Below are 18,015 nucleotides of genomic sequence, written 5' to 3'. Positions count from 1 at the left end.
GGTCACATGGCCTCAAAGCAGCTGCGGGGAAAAGTGCCAATAAGGAGTCTGCACACTGGTCCTAGAGTATAGTTTTCTTAGGAGATGTTTCTCTAAGATTTAGACATTTTAGTGGTATTTATTGCATTTAAGGGACCTCAGAAACTGGACTTTTAAATGATGCTTTTATTGGATTTCCTGGAGATTTTTCATTAAGATCCTTTTGCAAGTACAATATATTCTTATCCCTCCTGATGAAGGGAAAGATCTCGAGTCCACTTTGAGTAGGTGGAAAGGTCAGCAGCGACCTTCGAGGGGAAGCTGGCAACAAGAACACATCAAAGGATGAAGATAGGACTTGGAGACTTTGTGTACAACTACCACTCCTCCGAGTCTCTTTCCTCCTGGAGTATTCTCTTATTCCTGGAGGATGGCATGCTATGCTTAGAGACAGAAGTGCCCTTCCAGCATGACTTTGAGACGTGAGAAGAATGTGTGCATTGGGCAGTGACCATGTTGTACAAGAACGTCCTGCTGTCATCACAAGCTAAGCCACATGTGACTGCACAACCCAATCTTATGTTTTGGCTTTTTTTTTTTTTTTTTCTTTGTAACTCGTCTGTACTTGTCACATCCTTATTTAGAGCAGCTGCTGTGCCTTGGCTTCTTCCTAACATGCTTTTAAAGCTGGTGACCAGCTTCTCTGGATAGTTTCTCTTTTCTCTTCCAGCACGCCATGAATGTGATTGGGATCTTTGCAGAAGAGCAAACGCTGGTGTTGCAGATAGTGGCAGGTATTCTCCACCTGGGAAACATCAGCTTCAAAGAAGTTGGCAACTACGCGGCTGTGGAGAGTGAAGAGTGTGCGTAGCCCTGGCATGTGGCCATTGAATGAGGGGTGGCTAGCTCTGATTAGAAGTAACCTAGCACTGTCCTTTGCTTAGATCTCAAATGGGAATATTGGGAAGAAGTGAGAAATCTACATGTCCTCTGTGGCAGAACAGAATGGCTTCACGAGAGACCAGACCTCTTCTATGCACCTGCCCCTGTCCTTACCCCCAGCCTTTCCAAGTCCCACACCATCGATTATTAATGGAATCGTTTCAATTTATCATTAACCTGGGGAAAGCTGGGAGGATTTCACACCTTGGTTTAAAGATAAAGTGATCTCTTTAATGGGGATTAGAGTAATGGCTTAATGCAAAAGATTTAGTGTCTTTATCAAAACCTTTTCAGTAACTGGTCTTTAGGATCTAAATTCACTTAAAGGTTTTAAAGAGCAAGCAATATAATATATGTAAATATGGGAAGCTCACAGCTTCACAGTTTGTTCCATGGATTGGATTACATTGGATTTCTGAACACAGAAAAAGATGGACATTGACTGTTGTGTTGACATTTCTGATGATCACTTTTAATGATCACATCTGTATACCTGGAGCCTCAACACCTAAATGGTCGTTTTTACTCTTTGAGAAAAAAAATCAGGGTTCTTCCTACAGAGAGATGCTGCTGGTTACATGTGCCCAAAATCTACCATAAATACAGCGGCACATGACTTTAGCCTCTTAGGCATCAACAGCTTGCAGGCTGCTCTCAGAACCCACACATCCTTTAACCACCCAGGAAGACATTCTTCCTTTCTCAGCATTCTTTAAGGATGATAAATTTAGATGCTTAGTAATAAATAGTATCCCACTCATTGCTGACAATGCAGTGGGGATATTTCCATTCCAAATAAGGTTCTTTTTTTATGTTTTTGTTTTCTTTTCTGATAAAAGAGGGAAGTTCTGCTAACTTCTGATGTCTGTCTGATAAAGAAAAAGATGAATTATGTTTACCAGGGAAGGGAGTAGAAAACAATAAATATACAGGGTGTCCATAAAGTCTAAAAACATGACCTAATAATCATAATAAGGATAACTATGTTTCTAAACTTTGTGTACATTATCCTTGACATTTAACAAATGCACATATGTTTCCAGTAGGATCATTAACACTTGGCCTTTTAATTGTAACAGTGTTGGTTTGGTGGTAGTTTCTGTTGAAGTAGACTGGATTTTTTTTTGCCTTCTTGGATAGTAAAATAATTTACTGCCTCTTTATGCTTGAAAACAAAATCATGACACTGAAACAGCAAACACTTCCCTAGATGTTTGAAACAAGAAGTGTTTCACTGCACATTGATGTCCAGAGTTAGTAGTCTTCTCAGCCAGATGGGTAAGGCCGAGCACTGGCAACTGCCCATGAAATTCCCTGACTAGAGGCGATGGAGGCATGGAGATTGGAAAAGGCTGAGATGGAAGCCGGAGAGGTCCAGGAAATGGGCCTCCCCCTACCAATAATTTCCTTTGATTTGGGGTTTTGTTCATTTGGTAATACATTAATGTGGCTTGAGGGGGTATGCAGTGAAAGTTCTCCCTTCTATACCTTTTCTAGTCCACTTGTTCCCCTCGTCAGAAGTAACCAAGATTCCCAGTCTCTTGTGTTCCCTTTAAAGGATGTGTGTTCCAAAACAACTACACACAACCACTCTTTTTTCTCACTTTTGTGCAATAATGGGGGCTTATACTGCAATGTTCTACAGTTGCTTTTTCACTTAACATGTGTCTTAGGCCAGGCATGGTGGCTCATGCCTGTAATCCCAGCACTTTAGGAGGCTGAGGCAGGTGATCACCTGAGGTCAGGAGTTTGAAACCAGCCTGGCCAACATGGTGAAATCCTGTCTCTACTAAAAATACAAACATTAGCCAGGTTTGGTGGTGGTGCGCACCTGTAATTCCAGCTACTCTGGAGGCTGAGGCAGGAGAATCGTTTGAACCCTGGGCAACGAGCGAGTCTCTATCTCAAAAAGGGAAAAAAAATTATGTGTATATATATATAATTATATATACAAATTTTTTATATATATTATATATATAATGTGAGATGATGCTATATCAATTCATAAGGAGCTTTATCTTTTTTTTTTTTTTTTTTTTTTTTAAGAGATGAGGTCTTGCTTAGTTGCCAGGGCTGGTCTCGAATTTCTGGCCTTAAGTCATCCTCCCGCCTTGGCCTCCGGAAGTGCTGGGAATCGAGGATTGAGCCACTGCACCTGGCTGTCCTTTTTGTAGCTGCATAGCATTCCATTCATTGGCTACACTTTATTTATCTGTTGTTGGACATTAATATGGTTTCTGATCTTCTGCTGTTACAAGACTGAATGAACACTACTGAAAGGAATAGCCTTGGTTTCTATCATCTGTCTCATATTTTAGTATATCTATGGAATAAATTTGTAGAGGGAAGTGGTAGTCCATGCCTTTGTAATAGAAAAAAGCAGACTTTCTCTTGCTCTTGCAGTGTAGAAAAAAAATGGAAAAAAATGGTAAGATTTTCATCAGAACTGGCCTACTAAAGCAAAATAGCCATTAATAACAGCAAGCTTTTTTGTTTTATTTTGTTTTTTGTTTTTGTTTTGAGACAGAGTCTTTCTGTGTCACCCAGGCTGGAGTGCAGTGGCGCTATCTCGGCTCACTGCAACCTCCACCTCCTGGGTTCAAGCAGTTCTCCTGTCTCAGCCTCCCAAGTAGCTGGGATTACAGGTGCGCACCACCACGCCTGGCTAACTTCTGTATTTTTAGTAGAGATGGGGTTTTGCCACGTTGACCAGGCTAGTCTCAAACTCCTGACCTCCGATGATCTGCCTGCCTGGGCCTCCCAAAGTGCAGTAATTAGAGGCGTGAGCCACCACACCTGGCCAAACAAGCTTTGTTTTTACCTGACCTTAGACTAATGGAAATGTAGCATTTCCCTGGTCAAACCTTTACGTTGCTGTGAAGCTAAACAAACTAAGAAATCCCTTCTTAGTTGGATATGTTGGTGAATGTCTCTTGATTCTCACAACAACCCGACATGGGTCCAGTCTGATTTATGAATGTCATCTGTCCTTACTCTGTGCACAGGAGTGCAACTCTGTGAGATGAATGCACACATCGCAAAGAAGTTTCTCAGAATGCTTCTGTTTAGTTTTTCTGTGAAGATATTTCCTTTTCCACAATAGGCCTCAAAGTGCTCCAAATATCCACTTGCAGATTCTACAAAAAGAGTGTTTCAGAACTGCTCAATCAAAAGAAATGTTCAACTCTGTGAGATGAATGCACGTTTAGTTCACTGGAAGACATATCCAGATTCCTAGACATGTGTTAACAGTAAAACTAAACTAAGGATAATGGCCATTTTCAGATCAGTGCATTTGATTTTGTTTACATGTCCTTTCTAAAAGGAAGCCCTTCTATTGCTCAAAGCATTTTTGTGAAACACTCATATAGAGGATAAATGTCTTGTTCTGGCATTATACTTTTTCAAAATGTATTCACTGACTTAATCTCATTGGAAGGTGTATACTGAGAAATGTCAGCCCGTTATATTCTAACACCATCTGTGAAATTCAAACAGATTATCCTTTATCGGGAGGCTTGTGATTTTTTAGCATTATCATAAGGCCTTTAACAAAATTCTTTTATCAGATAATTTTGGTAAAGCATTATGCAGAAAAAGAAAACTCAGCCAAGTTCAAAATTTTCATTGCATCTATAAAAATCTTTCATTCATATTGGAAAAATCTGAGCATTCTTTCATGTCAGAGAATGGTGTCATTTATTTATATGAGAACGTTCTGCCCAGAAATCAAGAAAACCCCATTTATATCACTAGCCGTCCTTGGTAAGTTTCATGGTCTGAAACAAGATGTTGAGCTATGGAAGTCTCCGTTTTTCTATCCAAAGACCACAAACTGCCATACCATGTGACATTAGGGCAGGATATGAACAATACCATCCCCTTCATTTCACTCCATATGCTACCCTCAGAGGAATCTTCTTATAATGCCCCTCTTTATTAGCCATCAGGCCCCCTTTTGCCTCCAGCCCAAATATATCATACCATTCAAGGACCCCCAGCATTGGAATCTGTCCTAACCTTTTAAATCTGACCTGAACTTTCACCTGTAGCCAGTGCTAGTCCATACACTGTAGACCGTCTCGTCTTGATCATGTCTCCCACACTTCTGCTTCCTCCCCTTGGTACACTCCCTTCTCCTCTCTGCATCTGCACAAATCCTATTCATCCTTTACACCCAGCTCAAATCTCTTGACTACCCCAGCAAGTAGTAATATCTTCCTGTTCTAATTTCTCCAGATCTTGTCTGTCTGTGTTACATATTCAGCTTTTCCAAGGGTTCTTTATTTGGCAAACTATTTTTGCCTCATCTAGATTGCATTCAAGATTTCTTACATATTTTCTATCTTTTCCTCTCTCTTTAGTAACCCTACACATGCTAAATACTCAATAAACATGGGATTGGTTGTAATTATTAGTTCAGTAATATCAGGTGCTTCAAAAATGATGCTATGAAAACATTGTACTAAAAAGGAAGAAAACAATATTTGGAGCCAAAGAAATGTTTCTTGATTGAGTTCCTTCCTGGCTGTCGTGCTGGAAGCTTGGAGAGATGTCCATTTTAGGCATTTGACTGTGATCTCAGTAGGAGGGATAGGTTTGCCATCCTTCTTGAATCCCTGATTTGTATTATTGGAAGTCTCAGTCATCATAGGAATTGACTCATGTCATAAAACAATTGGGAAAAACAAAGGAGATGGGTGTGTATGGGATTACTGATAAGCAGCCTTCACTAGAACGTAAGCTCTTGGGGCCCGTGATTGTGCCTTCTATGCACACACACGTGCATGTGCACATAAGTGCCTCCATATGTTTGTGAGATGACTTGGAAGTGTCACAATTCTGAAAGATTGTCATGTTTTGTTTTATGTTCTACAGTTTTAGCTTTTCCTGCGTATCTGCTAGGGATAAACCAGGACCGGTTGAAAGAAAAGCTAACAAGCCGGCAGATGGATAGCAAGTGGGGAGGCAAATCCGAATCCATCCACGTGACCCTCAACGTAGAGCAGGCCTGTTACACCCGGGATGCGCTCGCCAAGGCCCTGCACGCCCGGGTCTTCGATTTCTTGGTAGATGTAAGTAACACAAGTTGATGCTGGTGATGCTTCATATCTTAGCTATAAAGAGTAAAACTAGTAGGCTGGGTGCGGTGGCTCACACCTGTAATCCCAGTACTTTGAGAGGCCAAGGTGGGAGGATCACTGCAGCCCAGGAGTTTGAGACCAGCCTCTGCAACATGGTGAGACCCTGTCTCTCCAAAAAACACAAAAATTAGCCAGGTGCGGTGGCATGTGCCTGTGGTCCCAGCTACTCAGGAGGCTGAGGTGGTTAAGATCACTTGAGCCTGGGAGGTCAAGGCTGCAGTGAGCCAAGATTACGCCACTGCACTCCAGCCTGGGGGGTAGAGTGAGATCCTATCTCCCAAAAAAAAAAAAAAAAAAAAAGGTAAAACGACTGAGGGTTTTGTGTTCCTGTTCTGGCTCCTTCCTTTCATCCATTACCTTACTTCACTTTCTCTCACTCTGCGATTACTGAATCCTGCTTTTCCTTCTAGAACTGCCCACCAAGATACCTTAGCTAAATCTAATGTGGTAACAAGGTTCTTCTGGACAAAATATTTAGTAAAGCTAGGACTAGAGACCAGAAAAAGAGGAGAGCCACGTTCATGGGCCTTTCTTGACTTTTGGACCTAAAGATTTAGGAATATGTTTTTCACATATTTCTATGTTACAAATTAACCCAAAACCTAGTGGCTTGAAACCATAAGCACTTATTTTCTCAGTTTCTGAGGGTGAGATATTTGGGATCGGCTGAGCTTGGTGGTTCTGACTCAAAGACGAGGTTGCAGTCAGGACGCTGATTGGAACTGTGGTTGTCTGAAGGCTTGCCTAGGGTTGGAGGATCTGGCTGAAAGATGGATTGCCCACGTGGCTGTTGGCAAGAGGTCTCAGCCCCTTGCTGCATGGACCTCTCCTTGAATATCCTCATAACATAATGGTTGGTTTTCCCCAGAGCGAGTGATCTGAAAGAGAGAATGAGCAAGAAGCCAGTTTTTTATGTCCTAATCTTGGACTCAGGTATTGTCACTTTGCCACATTCTGTTTATTAGAAGCAAGTCACTAAGCAAAGACCACACTTAAGGGGAGGGGAATGAGGCTCCACCTTTTAGAGGAAGGAATATCAAAAACTTTTTGCATGTATTTTGAAACTATTAGATATTTTTGGTTATGGCATAATTATATGTGTGTGTGTGTTGGGGGGGGGCATTCGATCCAAAAGATAGATAGATAGATAGATAGATAGATAGATAGATAGATAGATAGATACACATACATAAACTCTTACATATGAATATATATTTATGTATATCACATATATATTCTGACAATTAGTCTTTCAGCAGTGTAGAGCTGCCAGTAACAATCTCTGTTAATCACTGTAGCCTCTAAATGGTAAAATAATAATAGCAGGCACTTATATAGAACTAACTATGTAAGTGCCCAGATACTGTTCTAAGTATTTTAAAGAGAAAAAACCCTCACTTAATTCTTACAACAACCCTGTGACTTAGGTATTATTATCTCTGCTTTACAGATAAACTAAGGGAGGCATAGATTGATTAAGGAATTTGCCCAAGGTCACTCTGTTATTATGTGAGTGATCTAGGAGGCCCTAGATTCCTAGCTAGTTTGTTTCTTTGACGTTTATATATTCAAGCTAGAAGGACCCTAGTCAAGGGACAACAGTGGGGGCCATTCAATCCAAAAGATCTGTATTTGATTCCAGGCACTAACATTTATACGGCTTAAGGTATGGTTAGTGTGGTTAGAGTAGGGTCAGGCAGGACAGGGTAGGAGAACTATTCTAGGTACTTTAGTGGCTATTTAAAGGATAACATTGCTTGGGAAGGTCAGGGTCATACTAAACAGAAGTCATGCAGTTAGGTTGTCCAGACCCCTCATTTTACTGAGAAGGGAACTTCAGGCCTGAGCAATGGTGGTTTTGCCCAAGGCTGGTCAGCAAGGGGGTGGTGCAGCCTGGGACTAGAATCCATATCTCTTTTCTGTTTGTTCAGAGCACCTTCCAGCGCTGGGCTTCCTACCTACCTTCCTACCTGTCACCTGTCAGTTTTTTTTGTGAATAGTACCAGTACATGAATACTCATATAAGTGATCCTAATTTGAGGTGGGATTTACTGGGCACTGACTGTGTGTTGTGTATGATTACTCATTCGCTCACAAAAGATGATATTTCATTTTGTTTGCCTGGAAAACACCTCTGGTACTTCAGAATTCGTCCAGGTATTCATCACCTCAAAGAATTTTTCGCTTACATTCCTCCCCCACTGCATCCCCCACCAACCCCTCTATCCAAACCTCCCTTGCTATCATTACATCTGTTCCCATGAATTGCTTGGCCTCTTCTCACAGTGATTAAGAACACAGATTTAGGCATCATACTGCTTAAATTTAGTCCCAGACCCTGCTTCTTACATAGAACAACCTTAAGCAAGCCTTGGTGTATCCATGTGGAAAATTGGGAAAATAATGGTATCACTGCCATTTTGAGAACTGAAATGGGAATTAAGTGAAACAACACATTGAGAGCACTTAGCAAACCCTGGCAAAGGTGAATGTTTAATAGATGTAAGCTGCTTCTATTATCAATTCAAAAATAATGACTATTGTTACTATCTGCAGATAGCTCACCCTCTCTATAAGCACCTAGGAACAAGGATTGTCTTGTCCTTAGCATCCCTGGCATATTGTGTTGGGTCATCATTAAATGACTGGTGAATGGAAGACACTGGAAATGACAATTACAGATCCTTTAGTGTGGGTTCTTTGTGTGAAATAGGTTTTACTTCGATCATCCAAGATGACATTTTCTTCTAATTGTTAAGACTTCCTGAAAAAGCTTACTTGGACAGAAATTAATGGTTATCATCATTAAACAAACATTTTTTGTTTCTACTGTACTCGCTTTTCTGAATCCTGGTGGTTTTCCAAAGTACTTGACTTTGGACTGAGAGATTGTTAAAGCAGCAAGTCTCCTGCCTTCACTTGTCCTCTGTTTCCTGCAAGCAGTAGTGTTTGCCGTGTAGAATCCAGCTTCCCTTTCCCCAGTGCATGCCCGTTTTTAGTATGAATGGAAAGGAGTTCACTGCCATGCTGTTTACTTTCTCTAGTCGATCAATAAAGCCATGGAGAAAGACCATGAAGAATACAACATTGGCGTCCTAGACATCTATGGCTTTGAAATATTCCAGGTAAGGCCAGTTTTAATAACTAGGGGTTGAGGAGGGTGACGTATTTCATCTGGCCTGCAAGAAATAATTCTAGGCAATGCAAAAACAAAAAAACAGAAAACAAACCACAACAACAAAAAAAACAACTCAGGCTCATTTTTGCCTTTGTGAGTTCTTCATGTACCTTAACCAAATTAGTTTCTCCTAAATATAAACTTACTTCTTTTGATGCATCCAACATTTCTATTAAAGCTTTTCACATGAAGACATTTCAATAAATCACTCCAGAAATGACTTTTAAATGATTTTGTGAAAGAATTACATGTGAATAACTTTTTTTTCCAGAAAAATGGCTTTGAACAGTTTTGTATCAATTTTGTTAATGAAAAACTGCAGCAGATTTTTATTGAACTGACATTAAAGGCAGAACAGGTAAGCAGTCCCTCTTCCTTCATCCTATTCTATTTATAATTTATTTTGTTTAAGAGGGTATAGATTTCTGTCTTTTGTTAATAGATTTCGGTTCCAGTCTTATATTAGGAAATGCATCTAATAAAGTCAGGCAGAAAAACCATATGCCATTGTGGCATTTTAATCTATGAAATATAAATACCATCTGCAGCATTTGCCTTCTTCTTTAAGCAAATGATGCTGTGATGTTGGAGGTAAGACTGGCTGCTTTTACTCTACTGACTCATTGAGCACGTGGGAAATGGGAGCCTAGTTCCAGCCCTGACTGTCTGTGGCAAATATTGTGTTCCAAATAAAAGACTTGGTTTTCTCAGATCTACTCCATTTTCAGTCTTCCCTAACAATACGTGCATTTTTAACAAAGCTGGTATTTGAATACTTACCTGAGGTAACATGCCTTGGTATAGTTTCTTCTAAAGTTCACTGCAGGCTGGGTGCTGTGGCTCGTGCCTGTAATCCTAGCACTTTGGGAGGCCGAGTCAGGAGAATTGCTTGAGCCCGGGAGTTCAAGACCAGCCTGCGGGACAAAATGAGACCCCATCCATACAAAAAAAAATAAAATAATTAGCTGGACGTGGTGGCATAAGCCTATAGTCCCAGCTACTCGGGAGGCTGAGGTGAAAGGATTGCTTGAGCCCAGGAGGTCAAGGCTTATATCATCACACCACTGCACTCCATCCTAGGCAACAGAGCAAGACTCTATCTCAAAAATAAATAATAGCCAGGCGCAGTGGCTCACGCCTGTAATCCCTGCACTTTGGGAGGCTGAGACGGGCAGATCACTTGAGGTCAGGAATTCGAGACCAGCCTGGCCAACATGATGAAACCCCATCTCTACTAAAAATACAAAAATTAGCTGGGCGTGATGGTGTGTGCCTGTAGACCCAGCTACTCAGGGGGCTGAGGCAGGAGAATCGCTTGAACCCAGGAGGCAGAGGTTGCAGTGAGCTGAGATCGTGCCACTGCACTCCAGCCTTGGCGACAGAGCGAGACTTCGTCTCAAAATAATAATAATAATAATAATAATAAATAGTTCAGTGCAGTTTCCATTGTTTCCTGATAGCATATTGTTTAGGATTCCTGGGGCCACCATAACAAAGCACCACAAACTGAGTGACTTAAAACAGTGGCAGTTTCTTCCCTCCCAGTTCTGGAGCCCAGAGTCTGAAATCAAGAAGTCCTCAGGGCCACACTCCTTCTCAGGATAGAGGGGAGAATCCTTCCTCTTCTAGTTTCTGGTGGCTCCTGGCATTTCTTGGCTTATGGCAGTTTGACTGCAGTCTCTGCCTGTGTCTTCACGTAGCCTTTTTCAATGTCCCTCTGTGTCTATATCCAAATCTCCATCTCTTTCATGAAGACACCATTTTAGCTTTGCGCAATGGCAATATTTTAGCCAGGGAGGTTCATCTGAGGCATGATTATTGCTAATTGAAAACTTTTCACAATACCCTGCCATGATGACTGGAAATACAGTCACCATTGACAATTTTTGACAGTCTCTATGGAGAGTGAACTGTAAAAAAAAAGAAAAAGAAAAGAAAGACACCATTGTTTTGGATTTCAAGTTCACTCTAAACCCAGGATGACTTATTGTGAGATCCTTAGTGAATTACATTTACAAAGACCTTGTTTCCAAACCTCACATTCTGAGAGGTTCCAGGTGGACGTGAAATTTGGGGGGATACTATTCAAGCCATTACACACATCAAAGGCTGTTTGGGGTCATTTAGTTATGGAAGTGTTTATGCCTCTGCTTAGGAAACACCATACCAGGGGGTTTCACGTGACCTTCTGCCCTGGAACCTGCCCTTGGTTGTTTTGCTGTAGCTACTCTAAGGGGTGGGGTAGGCTAGAGGTTCACATGAAACCCATTGCTCCCATTGCCATCTAAGTCCCTACCACGTCTAGCCCAGTCTCCTGCAGTAGTCTCCTAACTAGTTTGGTAGTTTCCATATGGGTTTCCTGTGAACCTCTAGCCTTCCCCAACCCTTAGAGTAGCCAGAGCAAAACAACCAAGTAAGAGTGCAATAGCCAGTGAGATGGGAGAGGGGAGGCAGGGGCTAGATCATATGGGAACTTGCAGGGCATGGCTGAGACTTTGGGTGTTACAGTAAGTGGAATGAGGACCCACTGAAGAATTTTGAGGGAGGAGTGACATGATGTGATTTGTTGTGTTTTTGAAAGGGTCACTCTGGCTCTATAGACTTATAGAGTGGGGTGAGTCAGGGGAAAGCAAACTAGAATGGAAGTTTAAAAACCAGTGAGGGGGATACTGCAGGAGACTGCGCTAGACATGGTAGAGACTTAGACGGCCATGGTAGCAGTGTAGGTGGGGAGGGGGAGTATCTGGAGAGTGAGAGAATGGGACTTGCTCAAAATAATTAGCAATAGCCAAGAAAGAAAGAGCAATCACGGGTGATTCTTAGCTTTATACCCTGGATAACAGGGCCGATGGTGACACTATTTACTGGAGGGTAAGATTAGAAGAGGGGTTGTTTGGAGGTGACGGGAAATATGGAATCAGAGTTCCTCTAAACAGGTTAAGTGGGAGAGGCCTATTATACATCCAAGTGAAGATTCCAATCTGTAGAATGGATTTGAGTCTGGAACCCCGTGGCGAGGTATAGACTAGAGAAATAAATTCAGGGGTCATTAGCCTGTAGGTGGTATTTAAAGCCATGGGATTGATTGAAATCACCTAGAGAAGGAGGGCTGAGAAAATGAGAAGGCTGAAAGATTGAGCCCTGAGACTCTACCACATATAAAGGTCTGGAAATAAGAAAGAGCTGGCAAAGGAAGCTGACAAAGTGAAACCAGTGAGGAAAGAGGAAAAAACCAGGATGGTGTTGTGGTGTTCAAGTTAAATGAGCAACTCATAGACTGAAGAACCTTCCCATTAAGTACCTGGATGCTAATCTGTACTCCTGTCCTATATTCAATTTTTTTTTTTTTTTTTTTTTGAGTTGGAGTTTCGCTCTGTCATCCAGGCTGAAGTGCAGTGGCACAATCTCAGCTCACTTCAACCTCCACCTCCTGGGTTCAAGCAATTCTCCTGCCTCAGCCTCCCAAGTAGCCGGGATTACAGGCGCGCCCCACCACACTCAGCTACTTTTTGTATTTTTAGTAGAGACAGGGTTTCACCATGTTGGTCAGGATGGTCTCGAACTCCTGACCTTGTGATCCGCCCACCTCGGCCTCCCAAAGTGCTGGGATTACAGATGTGAGCCACTGCGCCCAGTCCTATGTTAAATTTTAAGAGTTTTGTGATTTTTTTGTAACTGGATTTATCAGTTCGGTGCTACTAAATTGTAGTTTTCTTTGGCCAGAAACAGTTGTGTGGCAATAATTTCATAGGGTTCAAACTAAACATAAAAATCACCAAGTCATAAAATGTTCCTTTCCTGTTACCTCTTAGAAAATAAAAATTAAAGTCCCTGGTCTTTGTTGCAGGACATTCAGGTTTTTCTCTTTTATGGGAATTTTTGTCCATTCAGGGTCTGTCCGTGCAGAGCTCTTGCTATCTGGGAAATAATGTGAGTTCCTTCTTTCTGTGTTACAGGAAGAATATGTTCAAGAGGGAATAAGATGGACACCCATTGAGTACTTTAATAATAAAATCGTATGTGACCTCATAGAGAACAAAGTGGTAAGTGTTCATTTAGTATGTCTTTTCACTGCTCACAGGTTTACATTAAGTGAGTTTTTATTCTCTGTGTCATTGTTTTAGAACAGGCAAAGTGACAACTCTGATTTGCAGAGAATTTGAGCAATGGTACTAGTTTTCTGTATGTGTGAAAAGAGAACAGTACAGCTTTATTCTGGCAGTAAATATGAACATGTGGATATGAGTAAAATGTCAATTTACAAATGGAAGTTGTTATTGAATTCTAAGAGAAGACAGGATCACACGATGACTTAGCATGGAAAGAGCCATAAAATTGGCCCTGTGTTCTAGTCCAACTTCTAGGACTTTAGCCTTAATGACTGATTCAGGCCGGTCATGGTGGCTCGTGCCTGTAATCCCAGTACTTTGGGAGGCTGAGGCAGGTGGATCGCTTGAGCACAGGGGTTCAAGACCAGCCCCAGCAACATGGTGAAACCCTATTTCTAAACACAAAATTTAGCTAATACAAAAATTGTATTAGCTAAATACAAAAATTAGCCAGGCATGGTGGCACGCACCTGTAGTCCCAGCTACTCTGGAGGCTGAGGTGGGAGGATCGCTTGAGCCTGGGAGGTTGAGGATGTGGTGAGCTGAGATTGTGCCACTGCACTCTAGCCTGGGTGACAGAGCAAGGCAAGACTGTGTCTCAAAAAAAAAAAAAAAAGATGATTCAAAATAAAAGTGATACAGAACAAATATCTCTATAGGATTTTTTTATATATATAAAAGCCAAAAACTGGAAACAGTAAAAACATCCATAGACAACTTATTTATTTATTTATTTACATGTCTATTTATTTATTTTGAGAGACGTCTCGCTCTGTTGCCCAGGCTAGAGTGCAGTGGCGCCATCTTGGCTCACTGCAACCTCCACCTCCCAGGTTCAAGCGATTCTCCTGTCTCAGCCTCCTGAGTAGCTGGGATTACAGGCGCCCACCACCACACCTGGCTAATTTTTGTATTTTTAGTAGAGAGGGGGTTTCACCATGTTGGCCAGGCTGGTCTCGAACTCCTGACCTTGTGATCCACCCCCCCCCCCCCCCGGCCTCCTAAATTGCTGGGATTACAGGCATGAGCCACCATGCCCGGCCAGACAACTTAGTTATTAAACAAACTATAGCATATCAGAACAGAGAAGTATAGCCATTAAAATAGTAAGTGTGAAGAATGTGTAAAACATGAGGAATGCTTATAAAATAGTGCTATGTGAAAAAGGAAATGCATTATAGAATGTGTACACTAAATAACTACCGAAATGATGCCTATATGGGTAACATGCTGAAAGAGAACATTAAGAAATAGATTAGGTCAAAGGAAAATGTTTTTACTTTTGGATTCTTAAGCAAGTCAATTTGGCATGACTATGAGTGAGCAGATAATGATCTGTGCATGACTCTTGGATAAAACTTCAGGGAGTTAAACAGCTTTTTGGAAAGTGGAGTTTCCTCCCTCTTTAGATCTAAGTGGTGACTCCCTATTTGGGACTATTAATTGCATTCTTGCCTGAAGGGGAATACTGACTTTCAAGATGGTATCTTAAGTCTGGGGAGCTGTTTCCTTGCCTAAGAAAGGACCTGATAAGCATTGTCTGTTTTGGAGAGGTCAGTGACTAGGGCCTTGCCTTCTTGCTCCCATCAGAACCCTCCTGGCATCATGAGCATCCTGGATGACGTGTGCGCCACGATGCATGCGGTGGGTGAGGGGGCAGATCAGACACTGCTCCAGAAACTTCAGATGCAGATTGGGAGTCATGAGCACTTCAACAGTTGGAACCAAGGCTTCATCATTCATCATTATGCAGGGAAGGTATGGCCAATACCCATTTTAATGTCTATCTGTTTTAAGCCTTTGGGTTTGTGATCTGGTTTCTCATGAAGCAAGTCATATGGCTCGCCGTATTTTATTGATTGAACAAACGGAATTTATTAACTATCAAAGGAAGCAAAACAAAAGATTGTATATACTACTGCATTTTTTTGTATGTACATACTTTTATTTTTACATTGTAGAAGAAGCTACTACTTTTTTACAGCATATAAATGAACATAGGTATAAACCAGCAAGAATGAAAGAAATAGCATGTATCTAATGAAAAGAGTCAGAATTTCTAGAACACAATAAATACCTACATCCTACTTTTTGGGAACCAAATGCCAACTACATATATATCACATGGCAAGTGCTGCTACATCAGAGGTACCAAAAATACTTAGGAATTGTAAATAAGTATCGTCCAGCACGTGGATGCTCAATAAAAGAGCTGGAGGACTAAATAAATAGGAAAGTCACTCTACCTACTTTCCTGTTTCCATCTTTTAGGAATTCAAGTTTCTTCAAAATTTCGTTATATAATCCTGTATCTATGATCTCTTCAATAATTTCGGAATGGTAGTTTTAGACAACTTTAAAGCTTAAGCTTATTCTGAATTTCCCAAAGTGTTTTTGCACTTTTTTTCAGATGGGCCTCTTCTTCAGGGGTCAGCTTTATCTTTATAAGGTTGGTAATACCGTTCTCTCCCAGGATACAAGGAATACTGAGGAATACTTCTTCATCTATTCCATAGAGGCCCTTAATTATGGTGGAAACTGGATGTATTCTCCTAAGATTCTTCAGAATACTTTCTGTTAAATCGGCCACAGATAGGCCAATGGCCCAAGAAGTATAACCTTTCATTTTAATAATCTCATAGGCAGTTGCAATCACTTCTTTGTGGACATTTTTCCATTGCTCAGGATCTTTATCAGTTCCTATATCAGAGTTCAGATCCTTCAAAGGGACACCAGCTATGTTCACTCCACTCCACACAGGAACACTTGAGTCTCCATGCTCTCCGAGGATCCATCCATGGCAGCTTTCAGAATGGATACCAAGCTTTTGTCCAATCAAGAAACGAAAACGAGCAGTATCCAGATTACAGCCGCTTCCAATAATACGGTTTTTGGGAAATGCACTCAACTTCCAAGCTACATAAGTTAAGATATCCACTGGATTGGAAACAATAATCAGTTTGCAGTGGGGGCTGTACTGGACAATACTGGAAATCATTAACTTGAAGATGGCCACATTTCGCTGGACTAAATTAAGGCGCGTTTCTCCCTTTTCTTGGCGTGCACCTGCTGTGATAATCACTAGGTTGGAGTTTGCTGTGACAAAGTAATCTTTGCTACAAACAATATTTGGCATTTTCGTGAAAGGGCTGCCATGTTGAAGATCCATTGTCTCACCCTTCAGTTTGTCTTCATCAAGATCCACAAGGGCAAGTTCATCACTCAAGCCTTTTAATAAGATGCTGATAGCGCAGGCCATGCCCACCGATCCAGTTCCTATGATGGAGACCTTACTGTGATGAACGGGCTTCTCGGAAGTGAAACGCTCAATAAGCTCACTCTTCACAGTCGCCATCTTGCTCACGGGGGTGAAGAGCCAGGTGCCGTTGAGCGGGATGCGCGTTGCTTGACGCGGACACAGGGCCATCCCCAGGCATGGGAAATTCGCTCCCACCGAGCTCACTCTCTGGCTGGCCCGCACAACAGGCACAGTCCAACTCATTGCTGCTCACTGAAGAAGTGGAGAGAGAGAGAATGGAAAAAAGCTGCTGATCCGAACGTTGAGACGCCAAGAGAGCCGTTGGCAGGACCTTCAGCACTCTACGGCAGGTGCGCGTGACCCGCCCCCTGGCCCTCTACTGCGGCTGCGCGGGCCTTGCCAGCGTCTCCGACACGTGCTTTCCGTGGGTGCTCAGACTAAGGCAGTGAAGGGCTGCTTCTCTAGCAAGTGATTTCTGGAGTTAGTTTTATTAAGAGTATTATCAATAGTTGACATGCTTAAGAGGCTAACCGAGATCCCTGGAATTACTAGTTTTTTGTTTTTAATATGAATGCTGAGGAAACATGCTTCTGTTAACTACAAATGAAAATAAGGTTACGTTTTCTGAACCGTGACCCTGCCAGGAAGGATAGGGCTCTATGCTTTGCGTACTGGTGGCTGCCTGCACCATCTCCCAGTGTCCCAGAATTGGGCTCCTGCTTTCTGGTCTATGGCGCTGGAGGCCTATTTTGAAAGGATTCCACTGCCTTGGTGCCAGTCCTGGCCGGGACCCACCCTGGGACAGTCAGCTGGGGCTTGAGCAGGGTAGGGGCCGGCTGGGAGTCACTCCAGCACTAAATCTCAGCATACTACTGCATATTTTTGGAACATGAATCACCCTGCTACATGTATTAGCTGCTGAATAAATGGATTTTCGTCTTGCCTCTTGCTGGAATCACAGACTGGCATTCCTTGTCTCCCCATGCCTACTGGTAGTATAAATCAAGACCCAGAGTGCACTTTTGGTGTTCTTATAAAGCCCATCAGTATTGGGTGCCTACTGGGTGTCAGGCTGTGTGGGGCTGCTGATGATAAAAAAGTTAAGTTGAGGTCGTGGTCTTGGGGACTTCCTGGTGCTATGGAAATCCCCTGGTCTCATCCATCGTCCCAGCTGATCTCTTGTTAAACAGAGTATCTGAGCATGAGTTTCTGGCCAGATTGGTGCAAATTTGATACCACTTCTGGGAGAAACTGCAAAGCCTCAGATGACATGGCTCATTGCAGTGAATTACTGAGCATGAGGGGCTTCACTTTTGCTCTGGCTTAGCTAAAATTTAGGAAAAGTATTGAGTATGTCACTTAGACACCCCTATGGATCCACTGAAGAAGGGGTATGGGGACTTG

The 18,015-nt window shown here is 42.1% G+C and overlaps 2 protein-coding genes and 1 non-coding gene across 3 annotated transcripts in view; 2 read left to right on the top strand and 1 right to left on the bottom strand.

The window, feature by feature from the left end:
• Positions 1-18,015, top strand: part of MYO1E (myosin IE) — a 236,483-nt gene that overhangs the window by 149,039 nt on the left and 69,429 nt on the right. Inside the window, exons 9-14 of the mRNA XM_510448.8 lie at positions 710-842; positions 5,800-5,996; positions 9,110-9,190; positions 9,515-9,601; positions 13,200-13,286; positions 14,943-15,110. Coding sequence (XP_510448.2) covers positions 710-842; positions 5,800-5,996; positions 9,110-9,190; positions 9,515-9,601; positions 13,200-13,286; positions 14,943-15,110 — 753 coding nt within the window. The remainder of the gene's footprint in view (positions 1-709; positions 843-5,799; positions 5,997-9,109; positions 9,191-9,514; positions 9,602-13,199; positions 13,287-14,942; positions 15,111-18,015) is intronic.
• Positions 11,008-11,148, top strand: LOC112205790 (U4 spliceosomal RNA). The gene has a single exon (XR_002939873.1). It is a non-coding gene; the product is annotated as a U4 spliceosomal RNA (small nuclear RNA).
• On the bottom strand, positions 15,276-16,954 carry LDHAL6B (lactate dehydrogenase A like 6B). The gene is given in 1 exon segment (NM_001328293.1): positions 15,276-16,954. A coding segment is annotated over 1 exon segment (1,146 nt). The 5' UTR covers positions 16,855-16,954; the 3' UTR covers positions 15,276-15,708.

This window comes from Pan troglodytes, chromosome 16, assembly GCF_028858775.2.
Source record: "Pan troglodytes isolate AG18354 chromosome 16, NHGRI_mPanTro3-v2.0_pri, whole genome shotgun sequence".
Classification (NCBI taxonomy): domain Eukaryota; kingdom Metazoa; phylum Chordata; class Mammalia; order Primates; family Hominidae; genus Pan; species Pan troglodytes.
Note: the sequence above shows the minus strand (reverse complement) of the source record. Positions and strands in the feature narration are given on the sequence as shown.